Raw genomic sequence first — 18,796 nt, forward strand, 5'->3', positions numbered from 1 at the left:
GGGATCGTGGATGATTCCTGGCTACCGAGGGTCAAGCCTCACGGTAATAGTTTCCAATTTATGAGTCTCTTGGCAGTCTATGGTGGCTCTCTTTTAGGATCACCATTGGTTAATTCCAAGCACCAATGGATTGAATGTGCATAGAACATGCCCCACTCACTGCATAAAATTGTGCTAGGGTCTCTTGATGACTCCTGATTAGGATTGGGTTGACGAAGAAAGTTCAGACTTTCCAGGAGTTTCTGGGTTGCCCATGTCAAGGCTACCATTAAAAACGTCAGAGGCGTGGACAATGACCAAAATTCCCACCCGAGGAGGCAATGAAAATTGCCCTCCTCATTCTGACGTCTTCAGTCATCCAGAAAGATGTGCCTTTGTTTGCCAAAACTGGGTCAGCTAACTTGCTTTTAACTCAAATCTCAGACATGGAGATCATTGGCAGGATTATCTTTCCTAATTTTTCCTTGAAGTGAGTTGCTTGGTAGTCCATTTCAGAAGGCAACCACACTGCTGATTATTTGTTTTCCCACCATCTACAGTTCTTTTACTTCTGGATTTTTGACTTGGCAATGGATTTGTAAAACTGCAATGCCTTCTTGGTTACATAGTTCAAACAATGATCTAAATTGATGGATCCATACAGCAGAAGAGGAGGCCATTTGAGTCATTATGTTTTGTGGTAGGTGCGTGGAGTGTGCTGCGGGAAGCAGGTATGACAGTGGTGGTTAAGAGACATTCAGACAGGCACATGAACATGCAGGGAATGGAGGGACGTGGGTCACGTGCAGGCAGGTGGGTTTAGTTTAATTTGGCATTGAGGTTGGCACAGACATTGTGGGCCGAAGGGCCTGTTCCTGTGCTGTACTGTTCTATGTGCTATGTACTGTAAGTTATCCAAATACCCTAACTTCCCTTGAATTCCAGAATTGCTGTTTACGTTAACATAGCTAGAACCTATCAGAGTAGAGAAGACTGGGTGAATCCCTCATTAATCAAATCTAATGAGTGATGAGATTGATTTTAGGCACATACTGTATGTGCAGCAGTTCTAAATACTGGATATATAAATTATGTAACTATCACCCACCACAGCACTGTTCTGGAGAAATTACCATTCTTTTATTGGGAGAAGCTGCTGTAGTTTCTGTAGGCAATGTCTGTTTTCTTAGCAAATTGACTTTTTGTACAATAGACCATGAACCATATGTTTCATCTCATCTCTTATCAACTACATTAATATAAACTTTGTTTCAGAAGGACTTTAGCAGTCAATTCTAAAATTCCTGGAAGATTTTCACTGATTCTGCTACAGAAAGACAAGTTACACCTGATACGACCATATGTGCTGATATTGATACATCAAGATAAACTTTAGGGGATTGATCTTAACTGCTTGTCGTATCTATCAGAGAATGCAATACACTTCAGGCACTTTGTTCGATGATTATCCATGCAGGACCTAGCTGACGGGTTTAATTTACAGATTGGCCGGCTGTTAACTACTTAAATGCCAAACTGAACAGACACAGTTCACACCACTGACAAGTTCCAATCAAGAATTGGACGGCACTTGAACCTTACCTGCCAACAGGTTGTAATATTAGAGGTTATGAGGGGTAATAATACAACCAGTGCTTTTTTTGTGATAAGATTTGGACAAATTAGATAATGAAATTGGTAAAGCAAGGCTACACCTAGTAACCAGAGAATCAGGTAATTGTTGGGCAAAAGGCCAAAGGGTGACGATACAGTAGCAATGAAGCATGTAGACGGACACGAGCAGACAAGGAACAGAGGGACACAGACCATGCGCAGGCAGATGGGATTAGTTTAGACTGGCATCAAGGTCGGTGCAGACAAGGAGGGCCGAAGGGCCTGTTCCTGGGCTATACTGGTCTAAATTCTAGAGAGTTAAATTTCTACAGTGTCTTCTGCGGCTTCAGGGTGTCCTAAAGCACTTTACAGCTGATGAAGTGTGCTTCTTGAATTGCAAGTACTATTGTGATGTGGTAAATGTGCAGCCATTTGCACCCAGCGAGTCCTTGGAAAAATCAAGCGGATAATCTGGTGCACGGATGTTGATTGGGCGATAAGGAGTTGTGCACATGGGTTGCTCAGCAGGATCAAGGCCCCAGTCCCTGTAATCGTCAAGCATATGATGCATACTGGTGTATGTATACAGTATTCATCTGATTAAAAAGCCCCTCTAAAAGTGATCAAATTTTTTTTTGACCGGACATCAGGGAGGAGTCTGAACCAGCACATGCTCAGTAGCAGTTACATTGAAGATGTTAGAATTCATTGTTGCAGCTGCAAAAAAAATGTGCTGGGTGATATTTCCACCGACTCTACCTGCAAATGGCTTCCGTAGCACCCAGATTTCCTCCGATGGGGTGGTGGTTGGTTGCACTGGAGACAGATGGGAAGGACTTGATTCGGAGCCTCGGGAACCTGCAGGAACACCAGTCAAATGTTCAGTCGATTACAGAAGCTTTGAAATGTGGCACAGAAAGAGGCCCTTTGGACCTTTCTGTCTGACTGATCCACTTTCCAGCTCTCCAAACGTAATCTTGTAGCTATAGCACTAGTGCTTATCAAGGTACTTGATAAATGCACAAACAGTCTCTGCCTTCATAGTCCTCTCAGGCAGTGAGATTCACAACCCCAATCACTTCTAGGTGAAGACAGTTCCCCTTGTTTCCTCTCTAATATTTCTACCAAGTCATTTAAATCTTTGCTCCAGTTATTGATCTGTCTGTTAACAGAAATCAGTCTTTCCTATTTCACCTATTTTATAATTCTATTTGTCTCAGTTGAGACATCCCTCAACTCCTTTATTTCAAAGGAAACAGATTCAGCCTACCCACGTGATCATGGCTAAAGTTCTCCAGCCCATTTGATTTGTATGTAAATCTCCGCTGCACTCTCTTATGAGCAACCTCATGAGCCTTCTCTTGTTTCTCCTGCTCCCTCCTTATCTCTCTTTGTACAATTCAATTCAATCTTTGTGGGTTAAGCTGCAACAAGACAGTCTCTTGATTGTTCTTCCACTTTTCCACCATTGGTGCAGAGTGGCAAGGGATGCATCTGATGTAAAACCCAGGCATTTATGTCGCTTAATTCTGTGTTTAAAAGTTCAATACCATGAAATGTGTGGAGAAAACTAATACAGCAAATTTGAATTCTTTCTAATTTATACCACTAACGTCACAGACATGTGGACCGAAGGGTCTGGTCGTGCACTGTATGTTCTAATCATTAACGCTATTTTCCACACTACAGGTGTGGAGTTACAAGCAAAGCTCTGTGAACGATAAAGAAATAAGAAACAAGAGCATATGGTCTCTCGAGCCAGAAGCTCCATCCATTAAGACCATGGGAGATCTGATCTTGGCCTCAACTCCACTTTCCCAATAATCTTAGACTACACTTCAGACCAAGTATCTCATCCAGGAATAGATTAATTTATTCAGATTCCACAGCTCTCTGGGGTAGGGAATTCGGGAGGTTCACCACCCTTGAGAGACCTTTCTCTTTATTTCTGATTTCTCCTTATTCTAAAACCATGCACCCTGATTCTAGACTTCCCCACAAGGGAAAACACACCCATTTGCATTTTCAGTGAGATCATCATTTATTTTTCTTTTTGCATCCCAATTTAGATTAAAAGTTTTGACCTTTTTTGTAGCTGGTACCTTCTTATTCCTCTCCGTCCCTACCATTCACCCATGAATAAGAAACAACTCTCTGCCCATCTCTCTCTCTCTCACACCCTCTCTCACTCTTTCTCACACACTCTCTCTCTCACACACTCTCCCTCACACACAGTCACACATACTCTATCACACATACTCTCTCACACACTCTCTCCCTCTCTCACACACACTCCCTCACACACTCTCCCTCACACTGTCATACATACTCTCTCACATTCTCTCTCACATTCTCTCTCTCTCTCACACACACACACACACACACACACACACACACACACACACACACACACAGACACACACACACACACACACACACACTCTCTCTCTCTCTGTCTCTCTTTCCCCCACCACTGCAGTGAATGGGAGTCATTGGTAGCCATGAGACGTCATGCTGTCCTTCAGTGATTGTACCAGAACAGGGAAGTCCTGGTGCAAGTCTGTGAAGACAGAGGTACATAAAAGTAGAAAAGCAGAAACATCTAAAACACCCAGAGACTTGTGGAACAGACAAATTAGAGCTTCTGAGGAGAAATATTTCATGTAGGAAGTACAAACATCATTGACATTTAATCAGTCACTGTGCACAATGAAGAGAATAATTTTGTCTTTACTTGCCAATGCAATACACAATCAAGAATAATAGCTGCCAGTTGAACTCACCTCACACATTGGGCTCAAATTCTATACAACTTTCTTGCCTTTTACTTTGATTCTTTTTTATACATAGCTGGTAAATGAGCACTTTGCACTAGTTTACCAGAATGAATGATGCAGAGCCAGTACAACAAGGTCTGCTGATAGATAGAACTGCCAGCATTTCTCAGCAGAAATACTTGTATGTTTTGGGACTCCCATGTATATGAAGAACCTCAAGTGGTGGAGCAGCCTCTTGTTGAGAGTCACTGACACTTATACTGGGAACTTAGTCCCAGAACCCATGCCAGATTAAATCTGATGTAGGAACTGCGACCTGATTGATCTCAAAAGGGATTGAATGGCTTTGAGGAAGAATAAGATAGTTTACTTCTTAAAACATTATTTGTGTTTTAATTAATGACTTTAATTTTTCATAAGTTTTAAAATGATTTTAGTTGACTTTTAATAAAATAATTTATACCTTTTGAAATACTATTTCATTTTTAGTCATTCTTAAATGCTTCTGCATGGCAGAGACATTCAAAGTTCTTGAAAGGCCTTGACAGTTGACAAAGTTGGGGCATGGCTTTGCCAATTGACAAATGCTTTCAGAGGAGATCAGCATTTTCTGATTCAGCTAAGTTCAGTGGAGTGGGGAACAAGTAGGTAGGGCCAAGTACAGTGGCTGGCCAGCATCTGTAAAATATTGGCTCACCAGAAGGAATGAATACCCAGATACCAGATTATCTGAAGGGCTTTTTCTTTCATTCATATACCATTTATCCCTGATTGCTCTTGAGAAATTAGTGGTGAGCCACCTTCTCCCAACTGGTTCCATACATCTGGTCTAAGGCACTCCCATAGTATCACTGTGCAGAAAGTTTCAGAATTTAGACCCAGTGTTGTTGAAGGAACAACAATGTATTGCAAATCACAATACAGTGGACTGAGGTGGAACCAGCAAGCCATGATGCTCCCATGCTCTTGTTGCCTGAAGCTTTCTTGGCAGTAGGGGTTCCAGGGAAGTGCTGTTCGGGTAGTCTAGAGGAGTAACTGCGGTTGCACTTTCTAGGTACCAGTACACTGCCAATGGTGGAGGGAATAAATGCTTAGGTGGTGGATTGGAGGTTTGATCAAAAGTGGTCTGTATTTGGATAGTGTTAACCTCCTTGAGTATTATTTCTGTTGTGTTCATCTGTTAAGTGGACTGTGAACGGAACCAACCAGACACCAGAATCCTTAAAGGTCACTGTGCCCGTTTGCCAGATGATCCAATGCTAATTGGGCATCAAGGACATTGGGTTGGCAGCTGTCACATCACTTTAGCACATGTGCATCACTCAGGGAAACAGGTACATAGTCACTGGAAATGCATAAATTACTTCTTAAGGACTCTTTAAAAAGCAGATAGCTTTTTTCTGAATTTAAAAAATACAATTTTTATTATTTTTATTTTATTGCAGCAATTTAAGGGGTACTTTTCTAACATTTTCAGAAGTGGGTCATGACTGTATAACTGGTATTATTGGTATTGGTTTATTATGGTCACATCTCTAGTTTCATAGTACATGGAATACATTGACTGATCTCTTCTGTGTCTGTACAACATTTATCTTCACCCATTCTCATGCCAGATTAAAATAGAGACAATCTTTTGTCATGTGAACCATCAGGTCTTTCAAAAGCCTTGGATAAACAATCATCCTTGTGTAATTAGGTCAAGGACACTGCTTGGTTATTGATATCATGCATCCAAATGACTATAGAAAAGCTGGAGGGAAAAGCTATATTTAATATGCTTGAGTGACATCAGTATTTGTTAAATTAAAGCACACTTGTATTAATCCAGAACATTTTACTATCCTGAGATGTTCTAAAGTGTTTTGTTGTCAATGAAGTATTTTGAAAATGTAATATGGAAAAAAACTGCAAGAAGTAGTGTACAGCAAAGTCCCATGGATTGCAATCCATTAACAAACAGACAATTTATTTTCTTGGAGACACAAGAAACCGCAAGTGCTGGGATCTGGAGCAAAGGACAATCTGTTGGAGGAACTCAGCGAGCTGAGCATCATCTGTGGGGGGGGGGGGGGGGGGGGGCGGGGGAAGGAATTGTTGACATTTCAGGTCGAGACCCTGCATCAGGACTGAGAGTGGAGAGGGGAGGTGGCCAGTGTAAAGAGGAGAAAGGAGCGGTGAGCCAGGAACCAGTAAGTGATTGGTAGACTGAGGAGGGGTGGAGGATGACAGGCAGATTTGTTTCCTTGGTATTGGTTTATGGGCAGCTCCCAACTCTTCTTTAAAGCAGTAACTGGATTTCTTTACATCGATGATATACAGACAGATGTATCATCCAAAAGATCTCACCTCTAATGGGACAATACTCCCTCAGCACTCCGCTGGAGTGCCAACCTGGATAGTCTGCTAAAATCTCAACCTTGTGTCTCAGGCATAGGTTGTAACTCCCACTGAGCCACAACTAATCCCATTTCCCAGCTTCAGTATTTGTGACACCTGTTGAGGGTATTTGCCTGCATCCTTTCAGGCAGTGAGCTCTAGAACTGGCTACTCTTAGGGTGACAAAATGTTTTCCTCAACTCCTCTCAATCCTTCTGCTAATTACCATATTCTTTGAACTACTGTACTTCCTTTGTCAAGTGACTGTGGCCATTTATTCTGCTCCTTCTGGTGTTTAGAGTATAATAATAGAAGATAAAACACAGATATCCGCTTTGCCACAGGAGGACCCAGTGGCCAATGTTAAATCATGAATGCACAGAACAAGCCATCTGCCTATATGTCACTGATCAGAGAGTTGGACTTACATTTCTATGGGACCAGGAGATTTCAAAACACTTCACAGTCAATGAAGTACTTTTGAAACTAAGACACTGTTGTAATGTAGGAAACACAGTAAGCTCCCACAGACAGCCATGTGATAAAGTCCAGGTAATCTAATTTGGTGATGTTCATTGATTGCCCAATATCGGTCAGGATGTTGGATAAACTCCCATGCTCCCCTTCAAAATTGTGCAATGTGATCTTTTATGTCTAAGAAAGCAGACTCTGGTTGACACCTCATCTAAAAGATGACACCTCTGACGGTACCACCAGGTTCAAGGATAGCTTCTATCCTGTTGTTATAAGACTCCTGAATGGACTTGCTTATATGATAAAGATGAACTCTTGATCTCTCAATCTACCTCATCATGGCCCTTGCACTTTATTTGCCTGCCTGCACTGCACTTTCTCTGTACCTGTGACACTATATTCTGCATTCTGTTTTTTTTCCCTTTTGTACCACCTCGATGTACTTATGTATGGAATGATCTGTCTGGATGGCACGCAAACAAAAGCTTTTCACTGTATCTTGGTACATGTGACAATAATAAACCAATCGCCAATTACCAATGCAACAATCCCTTATTATGCATTGGATTTTCAGACTAGATTTCAAATGCTAATTCTAAATTAGCTGACCTGCATTCTGGCCCAAGGAGCTCCAAGACTACGTAAACATAATACTAAATTAAATATTTGCAAATACTGCTTTTGAGAAGACGTTGAACGTTTAAGAAAGGAGTTTGGTGATTTAATGAGCTATTTTAGATCTGCTTCCCAACATACGAAACACGGTTATCCTTTGAAGTGAGCTATATACCTGAACAGCGTGACATGATTAAATATTTGTTAAGGAAACATGGAGTGTGGCTTAAATTTGTGGCATCAGGGAGTTTTACATGTCTAAATTAAATGCCGTACTTATTGCTTCCTGTGCTGGGCCAGCTACAGGGAGGGACTCTACACACAACAGTTTGGAGCCTTGCCTACTGTTAATTACACTGTGTAATGAGGCTTGATGAAGTCAGTGATCATTTTTGTCAGCTCCTTTGAATGGAAAAGCTACCTTGCACTGATTCATTCCCCGCTGCCGTGTATTGTCATGGCAACAACAAGGAGGCTGGTAAATGCAACAGGACTGGTAATGGTTTAATAGACTAGAGAGGATGGCAGGATAGCAGAGTTAAGAGGACATTTAGTGCAGGTGTTCAAAAGGACGAAGGTACTGACTTACGGGGACAAACTGCTTCCAATGGCTTCAAAGTCAGCAACCAGATATGAGGTTTATCAGAAAAATAAGCAGCAGCATGAAAAGAACATTTAAGCAGAGATTCATTACTTTTGGAAATGATAGATGCAGATTCCAAAAAGGTTTTCGAAGAGATAATTAGTGACGTACATGATGGGGAGTAAGTTTTAGGGGTCAAGGAAAATCAAAAAAAGCTACAGATGCTGGAAATCCAAATAAAACAGAACATGTTTTGACCTGAAATTTTAACTCCGTTTCTCTCTCCACAGACGCTGCCTGACCTGCTGAGTGTTTCCAGCATTTCCATTTTTTATTATTATTATTAATAATTTTCAGAACAATGTTGAAGGATCAGGGGACAGAGTTTAATTGGATGCAAGAACATAAGAAGCAGGAGTAGGGCAAAGTGCCCCTTGAGCCTTTTCAGCCATTTAGTAATCACTGTTCCACTCTCCACTGTCCTTAGCCATGGGTGCGGTGCCGGAGGACTGGAGGGTAGCTCATGTTGTTCCGTTGTTTAAAAAGGGATCTAAAAGTAAACCAGGTAATTACAGGCCAGTGAGCCTGACATTAGTGGGTAAATTATTGGAAGGTGTTCTGAGAGATCGGACATACAAGTATTTGGACAGCCAAGGGCCGATTAAGGATAGTCAGCATGGCTTTGTGCGTGGTAGATCGTGTTTAACGAATCTTGTAGAGTTTTTCGAGGAGGTTACCAAGAAAGTAGATGAAGGAAAGGCTGTAGATGTTGTCTACATGGACTTTAGTAAGGCCTTTAACAAGGTCCCACATGGGAGGTTAGTTCAGAAGGTTCAGACACTAGGTATCCATGGAAAGGTTGTAAACTGGATTCGAAATTGGCTGTGTGGGAGAAGACAGAGAGTGGTAGTGGATGATTGTTTCTCAAACTGGAGGCCTGTGACTAGCGGTGCACCTCAGGGATCTGTGCTGGGGCCATTGTTGTTTGTTGTCTATATCAATGATCTAGATGATAATGTGGTAAATTGGATCAGCAAGTTTGCTGATGATACTAAGATTGGAGGCGTTGTGGACAGCGAGGAAGGCTTTCAAAGCTTGCAGAGGGATCTGAACCAACTGGAAGAATGGGCCAGAAAATGGCAGATGGAATTTAATGCAGACAAGTGTGAGGTGTTGCATTTTGGAAGGACAAATCAAGGTAGGACATACACAGTAAATCGTAGGGCACTGAGGAGTGCAGAGGAACAAAGGGATCTGGGAGTTGAGAAACAGAATTCCCTGAAAGTGGTGTTGCAGGTAGACAGGGTTGTAAAGAAGGCTTTTGGCATCCTGGCACTCATAAATCAAAGTATTGAGTATAGGAGTTGGGATGTTATGGTGAGGTTGTATAAGACATTGGTGAGGCCAAATTTGGAGTATTGTTGCAGTTCTAGTCACCTAACTATAGGAAGGATATTTGTAAGATTGAAAGAGTGCAGAGGAGATTTACTAGAATGTTGCCGGGTCTTCAGGAGTTGAGCTACAGGGAAAGATTGAACAGGTTAGGACTTTATTCCTTGGAGCGCAGAAGAATGAGGGGAGATTTGATAGAGGTTTACAAAATTATGAGGGGTATAGACAGAGTTAATGCGAGTAGGCTATTTCCACCTAGATTAGGAGAGATAAGTATGAGAGGACGTGGCTTTAGGGTGAAAGGGGAAAAGTTTAGGGGGAACATTAGGGGGAACTTCTTCACTCAAAGAGTGGTGGGAGTATGGAATGGGCTGCCATATGATGTAGTAAATCCGGGCTCACTCTTGAGTTTTAAGAATAAATTGGATAGATACATGGACAGGAGAGGTCTGGAGGATTATGGACTGGGTGCAGGTAAATGGGACTAGCGGAATACTGTTTCGGCATAGACTAGAAGGGCCAAATGGCCTGTTTTCTGTGCTGTAGTGTTCTATGGTTCTAGGTCAGCCAAGTATATGAAGATGGCTTTTTCACTCATGGGCACAAGAACTGCACCAACTACTTTTCGGGAATTCAGCCAAGAGCTATGAGTTGGTTAGTTAAAATGCAGTACGCTATAAAGTAATTGTCAACAGAGAGTCAGAAGGTTCAGTGGATGTGCACTAAGTGCTTTAAATAATTGAAAGAGGGATCTAGCTCAGAGTCTGGGAAAAAGCTAAAGTAAAATCTGCTCAAAGAGCTTGCAGCATACGTTTTCCTTCATCACTTTCTCTCCAAAATACCAAACTGCTTCTACACAATGCCTCCTTAAGCTCCCTTGATAGTTCAACACTCAATCCCTCTATTTGTTTCAGAACCACTGTCCCCCACAGTGTTTCCATACTGCAATACTTTTGATTGCTCCCATATAATGTAATCCCTTTAAGGAAGATTTCAGATCACAAACCTTCCCCTTGTGTCTCTCTCTGAAGCACTCTTGTTGTTAATTAGAAATGTAGTGCTTTCAAACCTCACTCCAGGCACTCCAGGACACAACTTCTGCATGACACTCCAGTACTGCACTGTTGGAGGTACTGCTTTTTGAAGGAGATGTAAAACTTCACTAATCTCTAAAGATCTGTCCTCTTTTGAAGAATTGCAGGGGTGTTCTCTGTGGTATCCTGGCCAATATTAATCCCCCAACCAACACCATTGAAACCGATTATCTGGTCATTATCTTTTTGCTATTTGTGGAAATCCATTGCACTCAAAATTGCTGCTGCTCTTTCTACGATAAAACAGGGTCTATCCTTGAATAGGATTTCATTCAAAGACATTTAGACAGGTACATGGATAGGAAAGTTTTGGAGGGATATGGGCCAAACACAGGGAAGTGGAACAAGATCAAGTAGACAACTTGGTCGGCATGGACAAGTTGGGCCAAAGGGCCTATTTCCATGCTGTATAACTCTATGACTCCCCATACCACCTGACCACCTTGTTTCAATCTCCACCTCATCAATGACTCTGCCCACACAGCTCTCTGGGATAGAGATTTCCAAAGATTCATTGGTAAATTGGTTTATTATTGTCACATGTACCAAGGTACAGTGAGAATCTTATTTTGCATGCCATCCATACAGATCATTTCATTACAACAGTGCATCGAGGTAGTACAAGGGAAAACAAGAACAGAATGCAGAATAAAGTGTTACGGTTGCAGAGAAAGTGCAGTGCAGGTAGACAATAAGGTGCAAGGCCATAATGAGGTAAATTGTGAGGTCAAGAGTCCATCTTTTCATACTAGGGGACTGTTCAATAGTCTTATAACAGCAGAATAGAAGCTATTCTTGAGACTGGTAATACATACTTTCAGGCTTTTGTATCTTCTGCCCAATGGGAGGAGGGAAAAGAAAGAATGTCCAGGGTGGGTGGGGTCTTTGATTATGTTGGCTGCTTTACTGAGGCAGCAAGAAGTGTAGACAGAGTCCATGGAGGGGAGGCTGGTTTCCATGATGTGATGAGCTGTGTTCACAACTCTCTGCAGTTTCTTTCACTCACGAACAGAGTAGTTGCCGTACCAAGCCGTGATGCATCTGGACAGGATGTTTTCTATGGTGCATTGATAAAAATTGGTGAGGGTCAAAGGGGACATGCCAAATTTCTTTAGCCTCCTGAGGAAGTAGAGGCGCTGATGAACTTTCTTGGCCGTGGCATCTATGTGGTTGGACTAGGACAGGCTATTGGTGATGTTCATTCTTAGGAACTTGAAGCTTTCAACCCTCTCAACCTCAGCACGGTTGATATAAACAAGAGTGTGTGCACCGCCCCCCTTCCTGAAGTCAATGACCAACTCTTTCGTTTTGCTGACATTGAGGGAAAGGTTGTTGTCATGACACCATGTCATTAGGCTCTCCATCTCCTTCCTGTACTCCAACTCATCGTTATTTGAGATTCTGCCCACTATGGCAGTGTCATCTACGATCTTGTAGATGGAATTAGAGCAAAATCTGGCCTTGCAGTCGTGAATGTATATGTATGACCCTCTGAGAGAAGGAATTCTTCTCATATCTGTCTTAAATGGATGATCCCTTATTCTGAATCAATGTCCCCAAGATTTAGATACAGCCCCATGGGAGGTAAATATCCCCTCACTATCCACCAAGTCAATCCCCTTCAGAATCTTATATGTTTGAATAAGGTCACCACTCATTCTTCAATACTCCAGTGAATATTTGCCCAACCTACTCAACCTTTCATCATACAGTACATCATCCACTTTATCCCAGAAATCAACCTCGTGAATGCTCTCACACTGCCTCCAATTAAAGTATATTATTCTTTAAATAATGAGACCAAACTGCATGCAGTACTCCAGGTATGGTCCCACTGGTGCCCTGTAAAGTTGATCAAATCATCCCTACTTTTATACTCCATTCCCCTTACAATAAAAAACAATTTTCTATTACCCTTCATAATTACTTGTATCTGCATGTTTACATATTATGTTTCACTTACTGGGTCCTCCAGAAACCTTTGTATCTGAACATTTTGTACTTACACTCCATTTAAATAGTAACTTGCTTTTTTCATTCTTCCTTCCAAAGTGAATAACCTCACACTTCCCACATTATACTCCATCTGTCAACTCTTTCCCACTCACTTAACCTATCTTTAGTTCTCAGGTTCTTAATGTCTTCCTCGCAACCTGCTCACCCACCTATCTTTGCATCATCAGCGAATCTGGCTACAGTGCACTCAGTCCCTTCATCCAAGTCATCACAATAGCTGAGGTCCCAGCACTGATCCCAGTGGCACTGTATAGTTACCGATTGCTAATCCAAAAATAATCCATTTATCCCAACTCTCTATTTTCAATTAATTAGCCACTCTCTGTCCATACCGATTTATTTCCCTCGTCTCATGCAACTCTTGTGCAGTAACCTTTTATGTGGTACCTTATCAAATTCCCTCTGGAAATCCAAATACACTACATCTATGGGTTCTTCTCTATCTATCCTGTTTACTACATCTTCCAGCAAATACATCAAACACAGTTTCCCTTTTATAAAAAACACCGTGACTCTCCTTGATGTCTTAAGATTTTCTAAATGTCCTGCTGCTGTCTCCTTAATAATGGATTCTAGCATTTTCCCAGTGACAGATCTTAAGCTAACTAGCCTATTATTTCCTGCTTTCTGTTTCCATTCCTTCTTGAATTTGTGATTTTCCAATTCTCTGAACCTTTCCAGAATCAAGGGAATTTATGTAGATTTGAATCAACGCCTCAATGTCCCTGCAGTGATTTCCTTTAAGACTCCAGGATGGAGATCATCAAGTTCAGGAGGTCTGTTGGTCTTTGAAGAGCTCTTTCAAAGAGCTTTCTCACAGTGGATGGACCAAGTATCCACAATCTGTGGCAATAAACATTCTGTGCCTAACCAAGGGCAATGAGAAGACATGACAGCATGTAGTTTATAATGATCAACTGCTTCTTAAAGTGCCATAGGCTTTAAGATTCATACACTTCTTTCATAATGTAAATAATTAGATAATCTATGCAATTTTTCAATTTAGAATTTTAAAGGGATTTATTGGCAAGGTCAGCAGTAGTTGGTTACATCTAAATCAGTGGCTTGTTTGGTCATTTAAAAGTCAACCATATGGCTGTATATGGACTGGACTGGGTAAATACAGCACATTTCTTTCCATAGAGGGACAGACAAGTACCTGGAGCTGACCAGCTCAAATACTCTCATTTTAGACCACTGGACTGCTAGTCATGCAGGCTGTGTCCAGAGGGCAGATCTGTGGATGTGAGCATATATAGAGTTCCACTCCCAGAGAATCAACATCAAATCACATCCGGGCTTCCCACTTTGTCGAAGCATTGAAATCAGGACCTGGGGCTGCTTTTTAGGAATGTGTTTATAAAGCTGACCACACATTGGTCAGGTGTTATAGTCCAGGGCACCAGCTCTGCAAGACTGTATCCATTAGTGGGATATAGACGCACAGGTCAGTGACCAGTTTACTATGTAGTTGTGTTAGGCCCGATTCCAATGTAACCCTAACACTTAGTCTCTGAGAAACATCTGCTTACAGAGATAAAAGTGGCAATGTAATGGATACAGTCTCACAGAGCTGACACGATGGACGGTAACACCAGACTAATGTGTGGTCAGTTTTCAATTACCAGTCCGACCCTCAGATTTCCCATGCTTCTCCATCTGTAACAGGTTGCTTTTGAAATATTGGTTTGGGTCCATTTTTCCTACTCCCATTAAATTGTGGCTCGTCTTGCCGTTCACACACATCTTTTGATGGTGACATTCAATTATGGCACACAGGATTCCATTCCAAAAGAAGTGTTCTGCACTACTGATTTTCAATAACAAACACTGTGCAATTGGGTAGCTTTAATCTTTTGTGGTGATGGTGAATGACTAATTTCTAAAAGTGTTGAAGAAGGCAGCATGCATCGCTGTCGGAACATGGGAACAGATAGAGGCCATTCAGCCCCTTGAGTGTGTTCAACCATCCAGTCGAATCCATTCACCTACCTTTGCTCCATCTCCTTCAACACCCTTTCCCTATGCAAGAAACGATCTGTTGGAGGAACCCAGTGGGTTGAGCAGCATCGGGGAGGGGAGAGAAGGAGGGGGGTAGGGGAGAAGGAATCTTCGACGTCTTGGGTCGAAACCCTGCCTTTCGACCCGAAATGTTGACAATTCCTTTCCCCCCAACAGATGCTGCTCGACCTGCTGAGCTCCTCCAGCAGATTGTTTGTTGCTCCAGACTCCAGCATCTGTAGTCTCTTGTGTCACTCTTTCCTTATGGATCCCGATCTTGAATAATTTGACTAATCCATGGCATCCAAAGCCTTTTGGGATGAGAGAACTCTAATAGCTTTAGTGCAAGTAAGCGTTTGTACTCCTTGAAGGCTTAACTTAGGTGATGATGGAAATGGAAAGCCACATACAAAACTATTCTAACCTTAGTTGTCTAGTCATTGTGACCAAAAAAAAAATCTCTTTTAACATTTATTCATGTAATATGAAGTTTAATGGAAAGGCCAGCATTAATTACCATCTCTATTACCCTTGAATAAAATGCACGCTTGGTAATTTGAGTGTCTATTCGTTTGGAATCAGAAACAAAGTCAGAAGTGCCAGTCAAGCAGCATCTGTGGCAAGAGAAACCAGTTAACGATTCAGGTCAGGGACTTAGTCCTGAGAAAGGGTCCTTGACCCAAAATGTTAACTGGTTTCCTTTTCCACAGATGCTGCTTGATTGGTTCCAACACCTGCAACTTTAGTTACTTTCCCCCCTGGTCTGGAATCAGACTTAGGCCAAATGTGGTAAGGATAGCAGATTTCCTCGGAGTCACAAGAGACTGCAGATATTGGAATCTGGAGCAACAGACAATCTGCTGGGGGAACTCAGCAGGTCGAGCAGCATCCGTGGGAGGAAAGGAATTGTCGACATTTCGGGTCGAAACCCTGCATCAGGACCGAGAGTCCTCCACTCTCAGACCTGGTATAGGGTTTTGACCCAAAATGTCGACAATTCCTTTCTTCCCACAGATGCTGCTCGACCTGTTGAGTTCCTCCTGCAGATTGTTTGCTGGCAGATTTCCTTCTTTCAGTGACGTGAGTGCACTTGATGGATTTTTATATAAAACCTAGTCGATACGAGGTCATGTTTATTGATAGCAGCCTTTTAAAATTCCCGAGTGGTTTATTCATTCATTTTCAAGACTGGGACATTGTTGTCAAAGCCACTGTTTATTTCCCATTTCTACTTGCCCTTGAGAAGGTGGTAGTGAGCCACCTTCTTGAATTGCTGCAGTCCTTCTGGTGAAGGTACTCCCATAGCGCTGTTGGGTAGGAGGTTCCAAGATTCAGACCCAGCAGCAATGAAGGACCAACCATATACTCCAAGCCAGGATGTTGTGCCTCTTGGAGGAGAATCTGCATGTGCTGGTGTTACCATGCAGCTGCTGCCTTTGTCTTGATGGGGAGGATCGCAGTTTGGGAGGGGCTGTCAGAGTAGTCTGGCTGAGTAACTGCAGTGCATTTTGTAGACTGTATACTCTGCAGCTAGTGCACTGGTCGTGGGTGGAATGAATACTTAATGTGGTTGATGGTGTACCAATTAAGCAGGCTGATTTATCCTGAATGGTGTCAAGCTCCTTTGTATTTAACTGAATTTAAATTGCCTGCTGAGTTCATAGGGCTATACAACATGGGGAACAGGCCAGAGAAATAAAGGACTGCAGATGCTGGAATCCAGATGAAAAACACGCTGATGCTGGAGGTTATTACAGCAACGCTATTACAGCGCCAGCGATCAGGGTGCGATTCCCGTCGCTGTCTGTAAGGAGTTTGTACGTTCTCCCGTGTCTGCGTGGGTTTCCTCCGGGTGCTCCCGTTTCCTCCCACATTGCAAAGACGTACGGGTAGGTTAATTTGGGTTTAAAATGGGCGGCGCGGACTCATTGGGCCGGAAGGGCCTGTTACCACGCTGTAAATAAAATTTTAAAAAAATTTAAATTTAAAGTCAGGTGGCCAGGCAGCATCCGTGGAGAAAAGCAGGCGGTCAACCTTTCGGGTCAGGACCCTTCTTCGGGACCGAATGGGGAAGGGTCCTGACCCGAAACGTTGACCACCTGCTTTTCTCCAATGGATGCTGCCTGGCCTGCTGAGTTCTTCCAGCATCATCGTGTTTTTCTTGGGAAACAGGCCCTTTGGCCCAACTTGTCCATGATGACCAAGATACCTAACTGAGATAGCCCCATTTGCCTCTATTTGGCCCATAACCCTCAAATCTCACCACAGGAAGGGTTAGAAGTCCCATCTCCTGACTGTCACCCCAGAACAATTATTAGTTCAAGGACATAACCACTGCATCATCTACATGTGAAATATATAATAGATCTATAGCATAATCGTTGTGGTGTATCAACATAATAAATACACTGGAAAAGTAGATTAATGCATACCTTGCTGCGTGTTGCTTTCTCCAGTTTTGCTCCTCCCCACCTCTCCTAAAGATGTTGACTCCTTTCTGAGTTACAGCTTCCATGTGTTTTGATTGCCCTCCAGTGCTTTTCACCAATGGTCATTATCCAGGAATCAGCCTTGCCAGGGAGGCAGTTGTGAACTGCAGGTGGGCAACAGTCAAGAACCTTACGTCTGCCCTCACCTGCTTCCCACACACTAGTAAGGATCAGTCAAAACCCATGAACAGCAGGAACGAGGGCTGAATATTCCCCTCCCTTCCCCGGCAGAAGCCTTTCCATCAGGGTCAGAGAATGTACAATCCATAAAACTTTTAAAGGAAGGGGATTCTTCTCGTTGTCCTTACCTTCCTTCCCCATTCAGAAGTTTCCTGGTTGGGGCAATCGGTTAATCTACTGCTGTTATTAAATTCATTTCTTCGTAGGAAAACAATGTGTGATTACGGTCCATCAATTGGTGACTCCAACAGAATGCATCTCAGCCTCATTTTGCAGGACAATATGGGCAATCAAATCATGTCTGACCATCTATAAAAGCAACTGCCAGTCCCTCATGTTTGGTGATCAACTAACCTCTGTTGAAACGTTTAAAATACATGTACTGAGTCCACAGTCACTGTTGGAAGGCAGTTGGTCCTAATTAAATTCAAAACTCACATATAAAGAACTTCTCCATTTGCCTTAAATAGTCTATGTTATTAAGAGAAACTTGGGCCATTACACCTGTCAATATTATAATATTGCGAACTCAGAACTCGTTGGCTTTGCTAGTGCTAATGGTTGCACAGAGCTAATGTTCTTCGACTCGCAATCCAAAGATACTGGATTAGTCATCTGCTGACATGGGTTCACATCCCAGTAACAATGAAAGAACGACAATATATTTCAAAGTCAGGATTTGGTGTGACTTGGAGGGGAATCTGTTCCCAAGCACCTGTGGCTCTTGTACTTCTAGGTATAGAAGTTATGGGTTTGGGAGGTCCTAGAACATAGAACAGTACAGCACAGAACAGACCCTTCGGCCCACAATGTTGTGCCTACATAGCTAATCCCTCCTACCTACAGAATGCCCATAGCCCTCCATTTTCCTCTCATTCATGTACCCATCCAAGCTTCTCTTAAAAGCCCCCAATGAATTTGCCTCCACCACTCTCAGACAATGCATTCCAGGCATCCACCACCTCTGAGTAGAAAACTTACCCTCACGTCTGTTCTGAACCTACCCCCTCTCACCTTAAATGCATGCCCTCTGGTATTGGATCGCTCAATAATGGGAAAAAGATATTGCTTGCCCACCCTATCTATGCCCCTCATAATTTTATACACTTCCAACAGATCACCTCCCAGCCTCTGCCGCTCCAGAGAAAAGAGCCCAAGTTTTTCCAGATCTCCTGATAGCACATGCCTTCTAATCCAGAGAGC

General features: G+C 42.5%; 1 protein-coding gene across 3 annotated transcripts in view; it reads right to left on the reverse strand.

Moving 5' to 3' along the window:
- Nucleotides 1-18,796, reverse strand: part of caskin1 (CASK interacting protein 1) — a 563,705-nt gene that overhangs the window by 72,501 nt on the left and 472,408 nt on the right. For all 3 annotated transcript variants that reach the window (XM_052021715.1, XM_052021714.1, XM_052021713.1), the window contains one exon: nt 2,353-2,451. In XM_052021715.1, coding sequence (XP_051877675.1) covers nt 2,353-2,451 — 99 coding nt within the window. The remainder of the gene's footprint in view (nt 1-2,352; nt 2,452-18,796) is intronic.

Source organism: Pristis pectinata, chromosome 8 (genome assembly GCF_009764475.1).
Source record: "Pristis pectinata isolate sPriPec2 chromosome 8, sPriPec2.1.pri, whole genome shotgun sequence".
NCBI lineage: Eukaryota > Metazoa > Chordata > Chondrichthyes > Rhinopristiformes > Pristidae > Pristis > Pristis pectinata.